The sequence below is a fragment of the Vulpes lagopus genome, chromosome 12 (assembly GCF_018345385.1).
Source record: "Vulpes lagopus strain Blue_001 chromosome 12, ASM1834538v1, whole genome shotgun sequence".
In the NCBI taxonomy this organism is placed as follows: domain Eukaryota; kingdom Metazoa; phylum Chordata; class Mammalia; order Carnivora; family Canidae; genus Vulpes; species Vulpes lagopus.
This window is the reverse complement of record NC_054835.1, coordinates 6,687,550-6,705,083: the sequence shown is the minus strand read 5'-3', so window position 1 is coordinate 6,705,083 and position 17,534 is coordinate 6,687,550. Positions and strand designations below refer to the sequence as shown.

Genomic DNA, 17,534 nt, shown 5'->3' with positions numbered 1-17,534 from the left:
ATGGCTACCTTGTAGGAAGCACTGCAACAACCACTAATGAACATACACATGTTGTTACCAGAATATGCGATCCTCAAATCAAAGAACCAAGCCTTCAAACCTGAGACTGTGATAACTGAGCCCCTCCAGCCTCAGATTCTATCTCTGACAAGGTGCCATGGGACAGGTGGATACCCTACAAGCTCACAGTGTAAGATGGAAATATTTAGAGTTTTAGAGATGTTTCCTAAAACTCCCCAAATGTATAATGTAATATCATCTATCATTTGAGAACCAGCCTACAGGTTCAACCTGTACCACCTTTTAAAAGGACAAGAGCAATCAACATTTCCTGACTACCCCTCATGCCCTATGTTTTGCCCTCGTAATCTATGGAACACATACTACAACTCTGTGGGGAAAGTATAACATACCCATTTTCAGAGATAAGAAAGGGCTCACAGAGAATGTGATCTGCCAGGCAGAGCCAGGTCTGTACAACTCTAAAATCCAAGGTTATCACCACCACACTGAGTGAAGTGGTTCTTTCTACTTGTTCCAAAATGTCCTGTTTCAAACTGCAAAGAAGGACCACCTCCAGGGACCTGGCTCTTTCCAGCCATAGATATCTTCCTCGAGCTTTCATCTCTTTTAGTGCATGGGCTGTCTCCTCAACCACCCAACTTTGGAGAAATATTCATCTCACTGAGAATTCTGGTTGGCTTATATCTCTCACAGGCATTACCAGAACTTCCAAGGGCATAGGCACATAAGTTTTGTATTAAATGAAGTAAATGCCTGGTTTCAAAGGCCCTAAGAGTCCATACCCAGTTCTTTGTTAATCTATTTGGGAAGGGGGGGGGGGGGTGGATGCCTTTTTTGGTCTTCATAATTTCTCGTTCCTGAGGCCTTTCCAGAGACCCCAAAAAGCAAGACAGTTAGAAGGAATATCCAATGCTTTCAAAACATTAGCTGTGTTTGGTCAACTTACTCGCCCTATCAGGACTTTAAATTATCTAGGGTCAGTCCTTCCTAGCTCGGTGTGGGCTCAGTGATGTCAGCAAACAGCCTTCCCCTTCTCCAGGAAACAGGGCTCTATATAGGAAGATCCTTTCTCTGGTACTTCCATCCCAGTTATTGGAGATGAACCAAAGTGAGGTCACAGTGCAAAGAAAAGTTACAGACGGTGATGCCAGGGAGAGACTCCTCTTGCACAACCAGCTTTTTTAAATTAGTGGTTTACACAACTAAAGGCCGTTTCTCTCAATAAATTTTCAGCCACGGAAAGAAAACTGCACTGCCCCGCCTCCAAGAGGGAAAGAGCGTAGGTGGGCACGGTGCAGAGGAGTCCGGAAAGGGGGTGGGGGCGGGCCCGGCCCACAGAGCACCACCCCTCACCACCAGGGCAAGGGCAGCCCCAGAATCACCTTCGCCCCCATCCCTGGCAGATTCCCCACCAGCTCCAGAGCTCACCGCAGCACGCGCAGCCCAAATGTGGAAGAGGCCTCGCCCTTTGGCCACAGCACTGCGCACCTGGCCCTTGGGCAGCCGGGGCTCCCCAAGTCCGGATGTTGCGCCCCACCCACCACCCCTTCGCAGCCCCGTGATCTAGCCCGGCCCCCCGATCCCCCCAACACGTCCTCCCCGGGGTCCAGCAGCTTCTGCCGCTCGGGCACCTCCACCTCCCGACCCCGCCGCCACCTCGCCGCCCCCCAGTACCACACCCCCTCCCCGCCCCCGCGCCCCTACCCCACCCCGGCCCGGCCCGTCCTACCTGGCGGCGACTGCCGCTCACCCTCAGCCATCTTCCTCCCGCCAGGAGCCGGTCCGGATGCCTGAGGGGGGTCTCACCTTTCACCCCCGGACACCCTCCCTTTCCCCGGTTCCACCAGGCGCTCAGAGCTTTCTGAAGAAAAAGAAGCACCGGCCGGCTATAACCGAAAACCGAGAATTAAAGTCACCCCCGTGAAGACGGCCGCCATGCTGGTGCGGGGCACTCAAGGAGCATGCCCAGCAACTGCCGGCTCGCGGCTGCGGCGCTCACCGGAGGGCGGCGGCCATATTGGTGCGGGGCAGCTGGGAGCATGCGCACCAACGGCCGGCTCGTCTCCCTAGCAGCCAACGGCCCGCCGGCCGGTGGGGAGGGCGGCAGCCATGCTTGTGCGGGGCGCTCCCCACCTGTCATCTCTGGCCCTATCCCGAGGCACATTAGAGGACATTCCCTTGTTGACATGGCTGTGTTTTCCTGCCGCTCTGAGAGTAGCGCTCAAGGACACCAAAGGGGCTGAGAGGGGGGCACACTACTGCCTCCAACGGCTTAGACAGCGTTTGGAGGTGGGAGACGGCGAGCTGGACAGCGGCCTGGGCTCGGCCCCTCCTCCTGGATTCCACAGTCCGGAGAGGATCTGGCGACCACAAACTGAGCCCTCGGCCCCGCCCCGTCCCTTCCCGCACCCTGGTCCCGCCCCGCGCTCGCAGCTAGCGGCCGAAGCCTGCAACCGGCTGGCGGCCCCGCCCCAAGAGTCCTCCTCCCGGGGGCCCCCAGCCGCCGCCCGCCGCCCGCCCGGCCCGGTGGGTGGGCGCCGGGCCGCCTGGACCGGCCCGCGGCGCTGACTCGGCGACCTTGGCCCCAAGGCTCTAGCGGCGACCCACCGCCGGCGGCGGCGGCGGCGGCGGCGGCGGCGGCGGCGGCGACGGCGGCGCGGACTTTGGCCGGTGCGGAGGACCGAGCGGACTGTGTGTGAGCGGGCGGGCCGCAGCGATGTTGGCTTTCGCGGCCAGGACGGTGGTGAGTGCGGCGGGGAACCGGCCGGGCGGGCCCTGGACCGGGCGGGCTGGCTGCGCGGGGCGGGCGGCCGCGAGTCGGGCCAGACCCACAGCGGCACCGGAAGGGGGCCGCGGGCCGTCGGGGCGACAAGGCCGAGGGGCCACTGCCCTGCCCCGCCAGCCAAACAAGATGAGCTCTTAGCTGCTGAGGTGGGACCGGCAGGTGGACTCACCCTGCTTGGCAGAGGAGGAGACTGACGCTCAAGGTCAGCGATCGCACCGAACCTACATCGTGTGGCCCTAAATCCCGATCACCCGGAAAGGATAGTGGGGACGCTGCCTTCCCTGACACCCAGAGCCAAGGATCCCGGAGACCAGCAGTCTCTCTCGCACACCTGTCGCACGCTCAGTCCGAGCCATCTGTGCCCAGGCTAGAGCCACTTCTCCAGCCTCATCCAGTTGGTCAGTCTCCTTGAGCTTATCAAATGGCCCTTGGGGAATCTCGTGTGGCCAGAGAAACTCACGTGGAGGCCTCAAGCTGGGCTGCTCTGAAGGTCCTCCGAACTGGCAGGAGGCAGCAGGTGGCAGCCCCACACCCTTCTTACCCGCCAGTCCCTCCCCCAGCTTGTCCAAGTCTACCCCACAGTCCTCCCCACAGGACAGCAAGCAGTGCTGCCGCTCTGATTTGAGTTCCTTTCCTCTCTACTCCAAGCATATCTCTGCCTGCATTTCCTTCTGTCTGTGCCAAGAAGGGTGTCCAAACAGACACTACTTGGCCCAGAGGCTCTTCCAGCTCTCCCAGAGCCCAGGACTCCACATCACCCTTGCCCCTGACCCGGCAAGGGTGGTGCCCCAGTCTCACAGACAGCTTCTAGGTCATCCCCCAGGAACCACTGGGTGGCCTGATCAGTTTACTGCTGGGAAAACTAAGGCAAGGAGAGACTTGGCCGGAATCCCCCAGACCTGGTAACTCAAATGGAGAAGAATCCTGAAACCAGCCTCCTCCAGTTTATTTTTTAGCGCCCAAAGTCCACTCTTGGCTCCCCACTGAATGAGCTATAGCTCAAGAGAACCGGGCTTTGGTGGAAGGGAAGCCCAGAAGGGCTCCAAGAGTCCTCCTGGAGGAAAACAAGATGAGCTCTTAGCTGCCACTTATGGCCACTTATGGCCCTTTCCTAGTGTCTGCTCTCTTGCACCAACCCCAGGATTTCAGGATTATGGTGTAACCTCAGCGGCCAGGCAGCTTCTGCCTCCAGCCAAGTTTTCCATCATTCAACAGACCTACGCAGATTCCAACAGGTGGATTTTTTTAATCCCTCCTGGCCCTGGCACCAGGCCCACCCAGAGAAGAAAGGAGAACATATTCCACATTTCCTCCCACTCCAATGCCTACTACCAGCCTCTTCACCTGCTCCCCAATCCTCCACCTCTGACAGGGAGGGTGCCTGCCACAGCCACAACCTTAGATGCCACCGTAGCCACTGTAGCCATTGCCACTGCCACTGCTGCCTCCCCCACCCTGAATCTTGGCTCTTGTCTTCTCTTTCCAGCCCGGGCAAGTGGCTGTCTCTTGCTAGGTTCTGCTCACCCACTGGGTAGCACAGTTAGGCTTAGAGGTCCAGCCCAAGGCAGACAGACAGGGCTCAGAACTTCAGTCCTGCCATGGAGGACGGGCAGCAGAAAGAGAAGGTATGGAACAATCCTCTGCCACTCACCTACCCACTGCTGTCGGCAGCCTTGGATCTCCTAGCTCTCTTTCTGTCCACCTCCGGAGTCTCCCAGACTTTCTCTCTTTGCCACCTCTCACCTACCTACCAAGCCATTCAGCTCTTGCTTGCCACAGCGCTGCCCCTATGCCACCTCTGTCCCCATCCCACAGACAGATAAAAACCAAGGCCTGGCCCTCACCCAAAGATGCTGTCATCATCTGGCTCTTTCTGACTTTCTCTTTTTGCCTCTTATTTCTCAGCTTGGCAGGGGTGGGAGTAATGGAGGTATGGGCCCCTGGGCGGGAGCAGTCACCTCACTACCTCCTGGCTGGCTCATTGTACCAGGGTGAAGAAGGTGGGGCCTTGTTGCTTCCAGACAGGTGAGAGGTCACTCTCAGCTCTGCCACCCCCAACAGGTGCTATTCATCCTGACTTGGTTCCCCAGAGCCTTACCAGGATGGGTGGCCACACCCCCCTACCCTCTCCCTCCCTGCGTCTCCAGGCCCCAGAGAGGTGGAGACACCTAAAGTTTGAGGGCTGGGAAGCCAGGCAGGCACCACCCAAGAGGCTGTCTCTGACCCCAAGGATTGGCACATAAGTGCCCAGGACTGGAGCTTTAGGATTGCCAGGGCCTTCCAGGGCCAGTGAGACAATGAGCAAGATGTTCTGCTGCCTGCAGGTGAAGCCCCTGGGCTTCCTCAAGCCCTCCTCCTTGATGAAGGTCTCCAGCCGCTTCAAGGCACACCAGGATTCGCTGCCTCGACTGCCCGTGCCTGCGCTTCAGCAGTCCTTGGACCGCTACCTCAAGGCACTGCAGCCCATTGTGAGCGAGGAGGAGTGGACCCAAACCAAGCAGCTGGTGGAAGAGTTTCAGACCTCGGGGGGTGTCGGGGAGCGGCTGCAGAAGGGGCTGGAGCGCAGGGCCAGGAAGACTGAGAACTGGGTGAGTGGAGCTCCCTGTTTCCACACAGGTTGGGGGGCCCGAGTCCCTCACAGAGGCTCAGGTCGTGAAAGGACCCCTTGCTGTGGCCTGTTGCTGGCCTCACGCTGAATTTTCCAATACCAGCTGCTCTGGCACACTTATTTGTGCCATGGAGTTTCTGGAGTGCTTACTGTGTGCCTAGCACTAGGTCAGGTCCCTGGGTGAGCAAGAAGGACACACTGTGGTCCTTCGGGGCTGACATTCACTCAGGGTGGGAAGCGAGCTGATTAAACTGCAGGCAGGTGTTGCTGGCAGTGAAGTTGGCCGGGAGAAAAAGGGAGAATGGCAGTGTCTTTGTTCTGAGTGGGCAGAGAGGAGGTAGTGTTGGATCTGCGAGAGAGGAACAACACAGGCAAACGTGGCAACAGCCTACCGTGTTCATCAGCAGAGCCTGGAATGTAGCACCATGGCCTAGAGCTTGGGGGCGGGGTAGCATCAGAGGAAGGCATCTGGACTTGAGCTCAGTGGGAGCTGAGGGAGGGGATCACAGGATGGCTCCAGGCAGGGCATTTGTGTTGTTCAGTGACAGATCAGATTGCCCTGGTTCTCTGTAACACATGAGGTGTGTTCAGCTCATGAAAACGGGTCCATACTGATGCTCCATGCAATTTTCTGTATGCATCTTACACCTCAACATAATTGAAAAGGACCACCCTGACTGCTGGGAGGGAAGTGGGAGTGGGGGTGGGAGGCATGTGATTAGGCTGGCGCCGGTACCCCAAAGGAGATACCAGGAGATGCCGCAGGAGGGGTGGCAAGTCATTCCTTTCATTTTATGTTCTGGAGGGAGCACCAGTGGCTCATACAGTGGCTGTGTGGGAAGTAGTCCTGACCTAAAGCAACTGTGTGGGGCGAAGGAAGAGGGAGACTTGCCAAGCTGGAGATGGCCCAGAAGGGAGCTGCTTTGGCAGAGAGAACCAGAGTCAGGTTCTGGCCCTGTAAGGTGGGAGATGCTTTGAGTGGGACAGGTGGTAGGGTGGGGGCCACACACGGGAGGTGGGAGTCATCAAATGATAGGCAGCACGTACTGAGCTTCAGCAGGCATTTAGAGTCTGTGGTCCAGCAGCTTACCAGTATTTTTAGCTCAGAACTCCTTCCAACAGAAACTTTCCAGCTAAGGGGCAAGGATATCCCATTCTCCACTCACAGGGCCCTAGTGCCCAGCAGATTCTTAATGGGGGAATGCCCACATCTGCAGGAACTCCACTTATTTCCCAGCTCTGGCTGGAGGCCCTGAGATCTCCAGTGGGGTGGGGGTGGGGGTGCTGGCTGAAGGGCACCCAGCTGTTCCCAGACAGGAGGGAATTCCTTTCTGCCCCTCCCTGATTCACAGAAGAGGCAGCTGAAGCTCAGAGAGGTAGACTGAAAGCCCAGAGCCACACAGCTGCTCTCAGGGAGGTCCTGAGCTACACAGGATGGTCTGGCTGACCAGGAGCCCTGTCCTCAGGCCACAAGTCAGCAGACAGCAGTTGCTTACTAGCCTGCTGTACAACCTGGGCGCGTCATCTTCCCTCAGCCCTTGCAAAGGGCCCATGGCTGGTGCCCTGGTGCCACAGGCCAGCAGTTCCCCAAGTAGAACCTGTATGATGAATAGGCATGTCCCACTGCTGTCTGAGAGGGGATAGGAAACACAGTGGGGGTGTGTGCCCCTGGGATTGAGAGACCTGCCAGGGAGATGTTGCAGGCGTGTGTGTAAAGGGGCAGAGTTGAGGGGCATGTCCCAGTCACCATGTAAGGCTCAGGGATGACAGTCTCTTGGGAATCTGCACAGCCCAGACACAGGAGCCTTCAAAAACCTGTCCATGGCTGGTCCCCAGAGAGACTGCTCACCCAATGGAAAGAGCCCCGCTTATGTAGAGGACAGACCACCAAATGGGGACACAGGATGTGGTACCTAGATCTTGTCACTAGGGGAGTGATTTACCCTCTCAGCGAGCTTTCTCCAGGTGGCCCTGACCTTGTGATCCCACTGGGTGTCTGCTCCCCAGTCTGACACCAACAGGAAGGACCCGGGTCTGAGGGCTGCACTGAACCCTGCACTCCTGGCTCCCTGGGAGAATGTCTACCTGGAACAGTCAGAAACACATTCATCAGACTTTCTTTTTATATCTTTTTCCATTTTTCCCTTTTCTGTCTATCCGGGGTGGTTTTTTTTTTTTTTTTCTTTCTAAAAGCATAAAAGCATTGACCAAAAGTGTATAAGAAAAAGTGAAATGATTACCATCTCTGCCTCTTCCCCTCAACCTATCCCCACCTGCAGGTTTCCTGCCAGTCTTTCTCTCTGGAATCTTTGGCTTGGTGGTCTTGTCTGATTCCTCTTGCTAATGCTGATTGCCTCAGGCAAAGGGGAAATGATGGGGTGCTGCTGGTGGGTTTAAGTGGGGTGGACGGTTCTGGATCTGAGCATTCATTCTGAGAATCTGTACTCCATGGAGGGGCCCAGCCAGGTCCCCACTCACTGCTCACAGGCTCTGGTCCTTTTCCCCAGCTGTCCGAATGGTGGCTCAAAACAGCCTACCTCCAGTACCGCCAGCCCCTGGTCATCTACTCCAGCCCTGCTGTGGCACTGCCCAAACAGGACTTTGTGGACCTGCAGGGACAGCTCCGGTGAGTGCAGCTGGGACAGGGCTCCAGGCACATCCAGGACCCTAACGTCCAATCCCCCAGGAGACTATAGGGCCCCCAGTCCTGTTCCTTATGTTTCATCCCCACATATAGCCTTATGAAGTAGGGAGTATCATCCCTATTTTACAGATGGGGAAACTGAGACTCAGAACAATGAAAGGACTTCCCCAAAAGCACCTTTCAGGATTGGCTGATCTGGGCCAGAAAGCAAGGTCTCCCTGGCTCTAAAGCTTCATAACTGTTAACCACACCGTGGCCCATGTCACCTCTCTCCCTATAAACCTGAGGCTATCCCTCACCTCAGTTCTCACCCTTCACCCCCACCCCTCTCGCTCCAGCTGGCCACAGGGGTGACCTTTGTACACAGTCCTCTTTACCATGTCATTCGGCCATGACACTTGCCCTGGCTTCTGTACCAGTGCTACCAGAGTTAAAAATACCAGTGACAGGATCTCCTGCCTGAGGACCAGCCACTCAGGCCTACCACCTGTTTCTCTTAAAGGGACCAGGGCGCCCCAAGAATTCGGGCTCAGACTCTAGCCCGTCATCCCAATGTTAGGACCCAGGGGCAGCCCAGGTATCAGGCATGATTGGTATGGCCCAGACAATCCCAGGAGGAAGGTCAGATTGAGAGAGACAGAGGCCCCAAAACAGGAAGGCACCTATCAGAGGGGACACTCTGAGCTACTGCCCTCCCATTCATACTCCCTGTCCCCCAAGGTCCCAGGTCCCTTTATAACTGATGCTTCAAAGAAGGGTGACCTCCTTCCAGGCTCCAGGCTTCAGGCCCTTTGTGGGTAGAATCAGCCAGCACCTACCAGTAACCCAGGTGTAATCGTACTGCCATTCATTCATTACACCTACGTCCTGCCAGGGCTTGGCCAAAAGCATCTCCCTGGGCCCTCTAAGAGCCCTCCCTCTAGAGATAAGAGAAAGCTGGCTTAGAAGGGCAAGCCGGGATCCAAACACAGGTCCTGCACTTGAATTCCTTCAGGCTTTCTGCAGGCAGTGAGTCAGGAGTGATGCAATCTGTATCCTCCTTCAGCGAGGCCCTTCCCTTACCTGACCAGGGACCTCCTGTGGGGTGTCCGCGTGGGGTGTCCGTGCGGCTTCTAATTTCTAATTGGTACCCCCAGGTTCGCTGCCAAATTCATCGAGGGCGTGTTGGATTTCAAGGCCATGGTTGACAAGTGAGCAGCCTGCCCCCGCCCTGCCCTCCTAATTGCCATAGCCACTACAGCCTGGGCCTGCAAGTGCAGTCGCCTCAGCCACATGCTGGGCTGGCCCAGAGTTCAGCTGCTTTCACTTCCTTGGCCCAGCTTCTGCTGGGGTTGGGGAGACAGAGTGGGGATTGGGACACCTAGGTCCTCTGCTCTGGCTTCTGAGACTGTGTGGCCACCTGGTGACCGTGTCTAAAAGACCCCTGGAATTGGTGTCCAAGCCAAAGAGGACCCCAGAGGTTGACTCACTGCTTCATCTCTTCTGGCAAACTGAAGCACACGGGGGAAGGGAGTTTCCAGGGTGACACAAGCAGCACCCCTGCCCCAGAGTGGAATACTGTCCTCCTGACCCCAGGCCAGGCCCTGACACACCCCCAGCTCATGCTGAGGGGGATTAGGGACCCTCCTCAGCTGTGCCCAGCAGCAGCTCTCTGTCGGTTTTATCCTCTTCCCCGCCTACTTGCTTGGTGGCCCCCTCACTGTCCCTCTGCCCCCGCAGCGAGACCCTGCCTGTGGAGTACCTGGGGGGTAAGCCGCTGTGCATGAACCAGTACTATCAGATCCTGTCCTCCTGCCGTGTGCCGGGCCCCAAGCAGGACACGGTCATCAGCTTCAGCAAGACCAAGAAGCCGCCCATGCACATCACTGTGGTGCACAACTACCAAGTGGGTGGGCTCCTGCCCTTCTGCGGGGAGGGGGTGGGGGTGGGCAGGGCCAAAAGTCAGCTTCTCCAACACACACACCCATGTGTCCCCAGGAACAAGCATGCCCTGGGCATCTCTACCAGGTGCCTTGCTCGGCCCCAGCCTGAGGACAGCCAGGAGGGCCAAGGGCCTGCCCAGCCTGGGGAGAGCAATTCGAGGACCTCCTCCCATCTCACACCTGTGGCCTGGCTTCATCCCCCTGGGCAGGACCCAAGCTGGCACTGGCTGTGACTTCTGGGCTTCCGAGGCCAGGAGGAGGTGGAGGGTGGGAGGTAACTGCTGCCAGTCTGAGACCCCTACCCGCCTCCCTTCTCTTCACTTGCCTGTGCCCGGATAGTTTTTTGAGCTGGACGTGTACCACAGCGATGGGACACCGCTGACATCTGATCAGATCTTCATGCAGCTGGAGAAGATCTGGAACTCATCGCTGCAGACCAACAAAGAGCCCGTGGGCATCCTCACCTCCAACCACCGCAACTCCTGGGCAAAGGCATACAACACCCTCATCAAAGGTGCCACGGGGGTGGGGGTGGATGAAGGGAGAGAGGCCCACACCAGGCCCTGGGTGGCCACATTTCTCACCGAATCCTCTCAACTCAGAATGTATGATGTTGTCCCATTTCACAGAGGGGGAAACTGAGGCTTGGTTGGGTTTAGTTTTCCTCTCTTAAGAGTCCAAGTCCTCTGGCTGCAGACCCCACCTCAGTCTCCATGTTCCTGGCAAATCCTGTTTGGGTCAGAGGCATTGTCCCCAGACCCAGACCCCTGTGTTAGTCCCCTGAGCCACACTGGCTCTCCATGTGACCTGGGGCTTCTGTGTCCTCATTTCTTTTTTTTTTTTCCCCTTTTTAAAAAGATTTTATTTATGCACAAGAGTGGGGTGAAGGGCGGGGGGAGTGGAGGGACAAGTAGACTCCCCACCGAGCCACAGGGCTTGATCTCAGATCTCATGACCCTGAGATCGTGGCCTGAGCCAAAAATCAAGAGTTGAACGCTTAACTGACCCAGCCACCCAGGTGCCCCCTCCGCTTTTTTTAAGTTTATTATTATTATTATTTTTTTTTTGGTCATTTCTACCCACACCGTGGGGCTCAAACTCGAAAATCTGAGATCAGGAGTCACAGGCTCTTCCGACGAGCCAGCCAGGCGCCCCTCTCTTTCCTCTTTTTTTTTTTTTTTTTTTTTATTCTTTCCTCTTTTCTAATGTGGGTCTGGTATTGGGCCCTACTTCATGGGGTGCCAGGGGCTGCACATAAACATTCTGGAAGCCTCTGAGGCCTCTCCAGGCCTGACATGCACCCCCATCTTGCACCTCTCCCACCTTCTTCCCCAGACAAGCTGAATAGGGAGTCGGTACGTTCCATCCAGAAGAGCATCTTCACCTTGTGCCTGGACGCACCCATGCCTCGTGTCTCAGACGACGTGTACCGCAGCCACGTGGCTGGCCAGATGCTGCATGGGGGTGGGGGCAAGCTCAACAGTGGCAACCGCTGGTTTGACAAGACGCTGCAGGTGAGGACTCGGTGGGGCCAGGACTACCCCCACCCCCACCCCAGGACTCACACCCAAACCTGGCCCATTGCAGCCTCAGGACTTCCTGCCCGGCGCCCGGGTGTCCCTGGCCTCCCAGCTAGTAAAGCAGGTGGGAAGCCAGCAGGTGGATGTGGCTGTAATTACCTAGCAGTCAGCCTGTCATTACTGGGCCTGTCCCAGAAACCGCTGTCACTCCTTTAGCACATCAGAGAGAAACTGGACTGTGGGGCCAGGCAGAGCGGCACAGTCTTGGCTGTGACCTTCCCTCTCTGCACCTGTAAATTGATTCCCCGGGAGGGTATTGCATGGACTCAGTGAGGTACATGCATAAGGTACATGCTTGCTGTGGCCTGGAATGGGCCTGGGGCCCCTGGTGAGCGTTAGCTGTTATTAATAACAATATTAAGCGTGCATAACCCCTGAGATGGCTTCAGAGAGGCGCTTCCCATGAGACCCAACCAGCACAGAGTGGCCCCAGGGACCTGGGCCTGATGGGTACCCACTCCCCACCCCTAGTTCATTGTAGCAGAAGACGGCTCCTGTGGGCTTGTGTATGAGCACGCAGCAGCGGAGGGGCCCCCCATCATTGCCCTCGTGGACCACGTCATTGAGTTCACGTGAGTGTGGTTGTCCCACCCTCTACCCAGTTCCCTAGCTCCTGGTGATGGGTGACACACATAGGGGAATGCCATCCTCCCCTGTGCCTGGGAATCTGTCTCTTCAAAGGAATCCAGAGGAAGGCATGGGCTTGGAGTCTTGAGACCCGGGTTTGAGTTCTGGCTCTGCCACTTCCCAGCTCTGTTACTTTGGACAAGTCCCTTCACTCTCCAGGCCTCCTCCATGTAGCCACTTGAAAGCTGGAGTAAAGGCAATTTTATTTTTTCTTTTTTTAAATTTTTTTTTAATTGACTTACTCATGAGAGACACAGAGAGAGTAGCAGAGACACAGGCACAGGCAGAGGGAGAAGCAGGCTCCACGCAGGGAGCCCGACGTGGGACTCGATCCCGGGTCTCCAGGATCACACCGTGGGCCGAAGGCGGCACTAAACCTCTGGGCCACCCGGGCTGCCCCTGAAGGCAATTTTCTAAAGAGCAAACCCAGAGTCTCCCTAGGCTGGCTCCCTCCAGCCTCAGGGACCCATGCCCCCAATCTAGTCCCAATGGACCCAGGCTCCCAGAGCTCCTGTGTCCCACGCAGGAAGAAGCCTGAGCTTGTGCGGTCCCCCATGGTACCCCTGCCCATGCCCAAGAAGCTGCGGTTCAACATCACACCCGAGATTAAGAGTGACATTGAAAAGGCGAAGCAGAATCTCAGCATGTAAGTAGTGGGCATGGGTGGGTGAAGTCAAGTTAAAGGATCAGAACACTCCTGGGCCTTCCCTGGGTTGGCAGGGGCTGCCGGGCTCCTGCTCCTCACCCACTTCTCTCCTGCCTCCCAGCATGATCCAGGACCTGGACATCATGGTGATGGTGTTCCACCACTTTGGGAAAGACTTCCCCAAGTCAGAGAAGCTGAGCCCAGATGCCTTCGTCCAGATGGCCCTACAGCTGGCCTACTACAGGTTCACCCTACCCCACGTGCCCATGGAGGAGGGATGGGACCTGGGGGTGGAGGTGGGGCAGCCCGCTGGGGTGTACTCAGCCCCCTGTCCCACCCAGGATCTACAAACAGGCATGCGCCACATATGAGAGTGCCTCTTTGCGCATGTTTCACTTGGGCCGCACCGACACCATCCGCTCCGCCTCCATGGACTCGCTGACCTTCGTCAAAGCCATGGATGACCCCAGTGTGTCGGTGAGAGGGCCAGGGTAAGGGTGGGCAAGCCGGCCGTGAGCCACCTCCCCTTCCTATACTTTCTGTCATCACACATCAATTGAGCCCCTACTATCTTCCTACCCTCTGGTGGGTGCTGGAAATCTTAACAGAAGGTGGAGTCATGAGTTTGGTCCTGACCTTCCTGGTAGCCAAAGACAAAAAGGAACTGTTCATTCACTCATCAGCAGTGAGCATCTGCTCTGTGCATCAGGCCTCAGGGGAGGATGGATGAGAGTCGGCAGCTGCAGTTCCTGCTCTTGGGGAGTGCAGATCCTAGGGCTGGCTGGGAAGTGGGCTGCTGGGGTGGATGCCAGAACAGACTTCAACTCCCTCACCCCCTAGGAGCACCAGAAGGTGGAGCTGCTGCGGAAGGCCGTGCAAGCCCACAGAGCCTACGCTGACCAGGTGACTGACTGACGCGTCATCTCCCAGCTGTCCATCCCTGCAGCAAAAGGCTGCCCACCCTTAGTGAGGGTGGCTATACTAGTCCTTCCCAAACCTTGGGGCATCTGAGTGAGGCTGAATAGCCCCCTTTTAAAGTTGGAGAAACTGAGGCTTAGACCAGTGACGTTGTGGGTCCTGGGTGAACCTCTGGATCTTATGTCATGCTCTCCTCAACAGCCCCAGACTCCAGGATGCTGAGAGTATGTGGGGTCTGGCCAACAGCAGCACTCCTGCCCTCTGATAGCTTGGGCTAAGGCCTGGGTTCCCGTCTGGCTCTGAGCACCGGTGTATGCCAGGCTCTGCCCACGTTACACGCAGTTGTCCATTTCGATCTCACTGCTACCCTGTGAAAGGAAATCCAGTAACCAGCCCCATTTTATAGATGAAGGCACTGAGGCTCCAAGATACAAGTGACCTGCGAAGGCCCCATGGCCAGGGTAGAGCCAGGCCACCCAGCTCTAGGCCTGTTCTTAAATGGGAAGAGGGACTCCCCACCCTGGGAAGGTCCCTGAGGTCAGTCTCCCCATCTATAAAGTGAGGGCTCTCCTGCCTGGACCCTCTGGTCTCGTGAGTCTAAGGGACCACTGCATGGAAGAGGCATTGCTGCCATAGGCTTTTGAGGAAGGTCAGGGGCACCCCCCTAGGACTGCAGGGCCTGCACCTGACAGCTCCTCCTCTCACAGGCCATCCGAGGGGAGGCCTTCGACCGGCACCTGCTTGGTCTGAAGATGCAGGCCATTGAGGACCTGGTGAGCATGCCTGACATCTTCATGGACACCTCTTACGCCATTGCTATGCACTTCAACCTCTCCACCAGCCAGGTGGGCCACTGCCCCAGAGCCCTCTGGGTTTTCCTGCCCTCCAGGCCCTGCCACTGCCCTGGGCACCCTGGGGTGGGATGGAACAGACCCTGCTGGAGTGGGACAAAGGCTACACTGAATAGAGCCAAGGTCCAGAACATGATCAGACCTCCTTGGTGATGGCGTAACCCATAGAGGCACACCCATGTCCACTGCTGAAGCAACTGAGTTCTGATGGAAGAGCCAGGGTCAGAGGGCTTCACTGCAGCTTAGGAAGGCTGAGGAGTCGGAGTACCCCACCCCCCGCCCCTGCCCTCACCTCATGGGAAAATCAGCTTCATTCATTCACTGGTCCAACATGAAGGAACATCTGAGCCATGCCACCTGGTGCTGGGCACTAGGACACAGCAGGGACAGACCACCACCCCTGTCCCTGGGGGCTCACAGTGTAGGCTAGAAGCACAGAGACAGAGGCAGTGGCGGCCCCCTGGGAAGTGCTGGGGGTTAGGGGGTTCTCAAGGAGGGAACACTTCAAGCTGCCTGAGGAATGACTAGGAAGGCTCTATAGATGGTTGACTGCAAAACTACAGCCCAAAGGATGAGAAAAAGTTGTCCATCCACTGGAGAAGAGGAAGGGACATATCAGGCAGAGATACAGAAAGGCAGGCTGGTGCCACCACGGGGCTGGAGGGGAGCCAGTGGGGTAGGACAAGAGCCTCAGTCCTGTGCCATTTCCAGGTCCCTGCCAAGACAGATTGCGTCATGTTCTTTGGGCCCGTGGTCCCAGACGGCTATGGTGTGTGCTACAACCCCATGGAGACGCACATCAACTTCTCTGTGTCGGCCTACAACAGCTGTGCCGAGACCAATGCAGCCCGCCTGGCGCACTACCTGGAGAAGGCACTCCTGGACATGCGCGCTCTGCTGCAGAGTCACCCTCGGGCCAAGCTGTGAGCTACCTCCCATGCTCAGGCCTGCCAGTGTCACAGCCAAGCCACCCGAGGGGATGGGCCACCCACCAGACTTCTACTCCTTTACTCCCTCCCCCACCTGGACCCTGCAGATCTGACTGATATGGGGAGGCATCCCCCAGCAGGGCCTGCAGGCCTGAACCAGTGCCTTCCATTGGTCAGCCCCAGCACTGCTGGGGCCCGAGTCCTGGGCTGAGTTCAGAGGCTGAGTAAGGCATCAGGCCCAGGCACCCAGCGCGTCACCTGTGAGCCCTCCTACAGGGAAAGGAACCAGAGGAGCCCCTCCCTTGCCAGGGCAACAGACTGGGAAGTCCTTTTCTGGCTAGCTCAGTCCACTGCCTCCTGTGCTGCTGGGCCAGTGTCTGTACCCCAATCCCCAGGCTCCCGAGGACCTAGACACAGGACTATCTAGAGCCAGGGGCTCCAGCTACCCCCCCCCCCCAAGGTTGAGGCCAGGGTGTGACGTGTACCGGTAAGGGAAACTCAAGACCTTGATCCAGCCCACCTCACATGGTGGAACCATCTTTCCTGGGGGCTGCTACGTTTTTTTGGATGATGTGGCCCAAAGGCCCAAACTTGCTCGCTTCCACTCAGCTTGATTCCTGAACCATGTTCAAGGTTATATAACAGTAATGTACAAGGTGATTAATAAAGGAGAAATTTGTCAGTGAAGAGGTGTTTCAGCCAAGGGGCAGGCAATGTGGGGTGGACACCTGGGTTTGCTTTCTCTCAACTTGTTCTGCATCTGGGACCCAGTGTCCAAACAGACAGGGGCCACAAAGGCTCCCAGAGCAGCCAAGGGGAGGGTTCTTGGGCTTAGGCTAGGGAGCCACAGGCCAACGCCAACCTCAGGGCACTTAGCCAGGAGTGGCACCAGACCCAAGGCTGCGGCCTCTACAGACCTGAGCCTCCCTGTCCTATGGGCTGTGGGTGGGAACGAGGCTCCCGGGGGGCTGTGGGGCCTCGTAACCTCAGCGGTGGTGGGCTGGGCAGTGTGCAGTTGACACTCAAGGCCTCACCCTGCTGCCCCCACAACGAGCCAACAGCAGTGGTGGCCAAGCAGCCTTGCTCAGCCCAGCCTCACCCCGGGTGCTGTCAGGAGCTACCAGACACCGGATCACGTGGCTAGTTGATCAGAACCCTATACATGCCCCCCCGCCCAGCCACCCCCACAACCTCTCAGGGGCAGGGCGTTCTGCCAAAATCAAGTAGGCTGCTTACGGAGAGAAGAGCCTTTCCCTCAAAGGTGACACTGGCCCTAAGGAAGTCACCCACGAACCCCCCAAGAGCAGGTGCCAAAGGGGAGGAGGGGGTAGAGGTCACTGAGCTTGTGAGTGACCAGGCTGACTTGTGACCATCATGTGAGGGTAGATCCTATAGTTTTCTACTTTTTTCAGATGCAGAAATAAGCTTAGAGAAGTTAAGGTCACCAGGCCACTAAAGGGCAGAGACAGATTTCCAGAGAAGCCCCTGTAGCCAAGCACCCAGCCCCAACAACACACCCACTCAGACAGCCCAGGGCAGCGGGTGGAGAATAAAGGAGCCAGGGCTCTGATGGAGGAGGACAGAGGGCCCCAGCTGGGAAGTCGGAAAGTGCCAGCTTGACCAAGGCACTGACCAGATGGTACTAACCTGTGCTGGGCACTGGGCACCGGGAGGCCTGACTGCGCCTCCTCACAGCCACACAAGGGTGGGGACTCTGCATCCTCATTCTCTGATGGGGCTAACAGAGGACATGCCCCTTTGCCCCAAATCCCAGGGAGCAAGAGGTAGAGCCTGGATAATGGGGAGGGGAGGGGTGTTGCGAGGCCTGGCCACTCCTCAGGACCCCAGCACAGCCAGTGGGGTGGGCTAATGCCAAGGGAAGGGGTACAGGAGCGTCCTCCCCTCGGGGGCCGTGACAGAAGGCCTGCAAGAGGATTCCACAGCATACAGGCTCTGCTCTGCCATTGGAGAGCTTGGGCTGGCCCTTGGCTTCCCTGTGC

The 17,534-nt window shown here is 57.3% G+C and overlaps 2 protein-coding genes across 5 annotated transcripts in view; one reads left to right on the top strand and one right to left on the bottom strand.

The window, feature by feature from the left end:
* The window catches only part of PTPA (protein phosphatase 2 phosphatase activator), a 35,454-nt gene extending 33,433 nt beyond the window's left edge, over nt 1-2,021 (bottom strand). The window contains exon 1 of one of the 2 annotated variants that reach the window (XM_041723722.1): nt 1,754-2,021. In XM_041723722.1, the coding sequence (XP_041579656.1) occupies nt 1,754-1,784 (31 nt within the window). In that variant the 5' untranslated portion in view covers nt 1,785-2,021. The remainder of the gene's footprint in view (nt 1-1,753) is intronic. The other variant, XM_041723724.1, reaches the window with a different exon arrangement.
* Nucleotides 2,022-2,618: 597 nt separating this feature from the next.
* Nucleotides 2,619-16,221, top strand: CRAT (carnitine O-acetyltransferase). 3 transcript variants are annotated; one of them, XM_041723720.1, is made up of 15 exons: nt 2,634-2,767; nt 4,296-4,434; nt 5,134-5,397; nt 7,925-8,043; nt 9,198-9,251; nt 9,781-9,946; nt 10,323-10,497; nt 11,319-11,497; nt 12,035-12,135; nt 12,717-12,836; nt 12,958-13,080; nt 13,178-13,313; nt 13,677-13,739; nt 14,462-14,599; nt 15,317-16,221. In XM_041723720.1, the coding sequence occupies exons 2-15, from the start codon at nt 4,408-4,410 to the stop codon at nt 15,530-15,532; spliced, it is 1,881 nt and encodes a 626-aa protein (XP_041579654.1). In that variant the 5' UTR covers nt 2,634-2,767; nt 4,296-4,407; the 3' UTR covers nt 15,533-16,221. The 3 variants fall into 3 exon arrangements, with proteins under 3 accessions (XP_041579653.1, XP_041579655.1, XP_041579654.1); XM_041723719.1 differs by lacking the exon at nt 4,296-4,434 and having other exon boundaries at nt 2,619-2,767; XM_041723721.1 differs by lacking the exons at nt 4,296-4,434; nt 5,134-5,397 and having other exon boundaries at nt 2,619-2,767.
* The last annotated feature ends 1,313 nt before the right edge of the window (nt 16,222-17,534 follow it).

Coding starts and splice junctions, on each gene's coding strand:
- CRAT (XM_041723719.1), top strand. CDS start 2,741: ATGTTGGCTTTCGCGGCCAGGACGGTG. Junction 12,837..12,957: donor GCGAAGCAGAATCTCAGCAT/GTAAGTAGTGGG, acceptor CCTGCCTCCCAG/CATGATCCAGGACCTGGACA. Junction 13,314..13,676: donor TGGATGACCCCAGTGTGTCG/GTGAGAGGGCCA, acceptor CTCACCCCCTAG/GAGCACCAGAAGGTGGAGCT.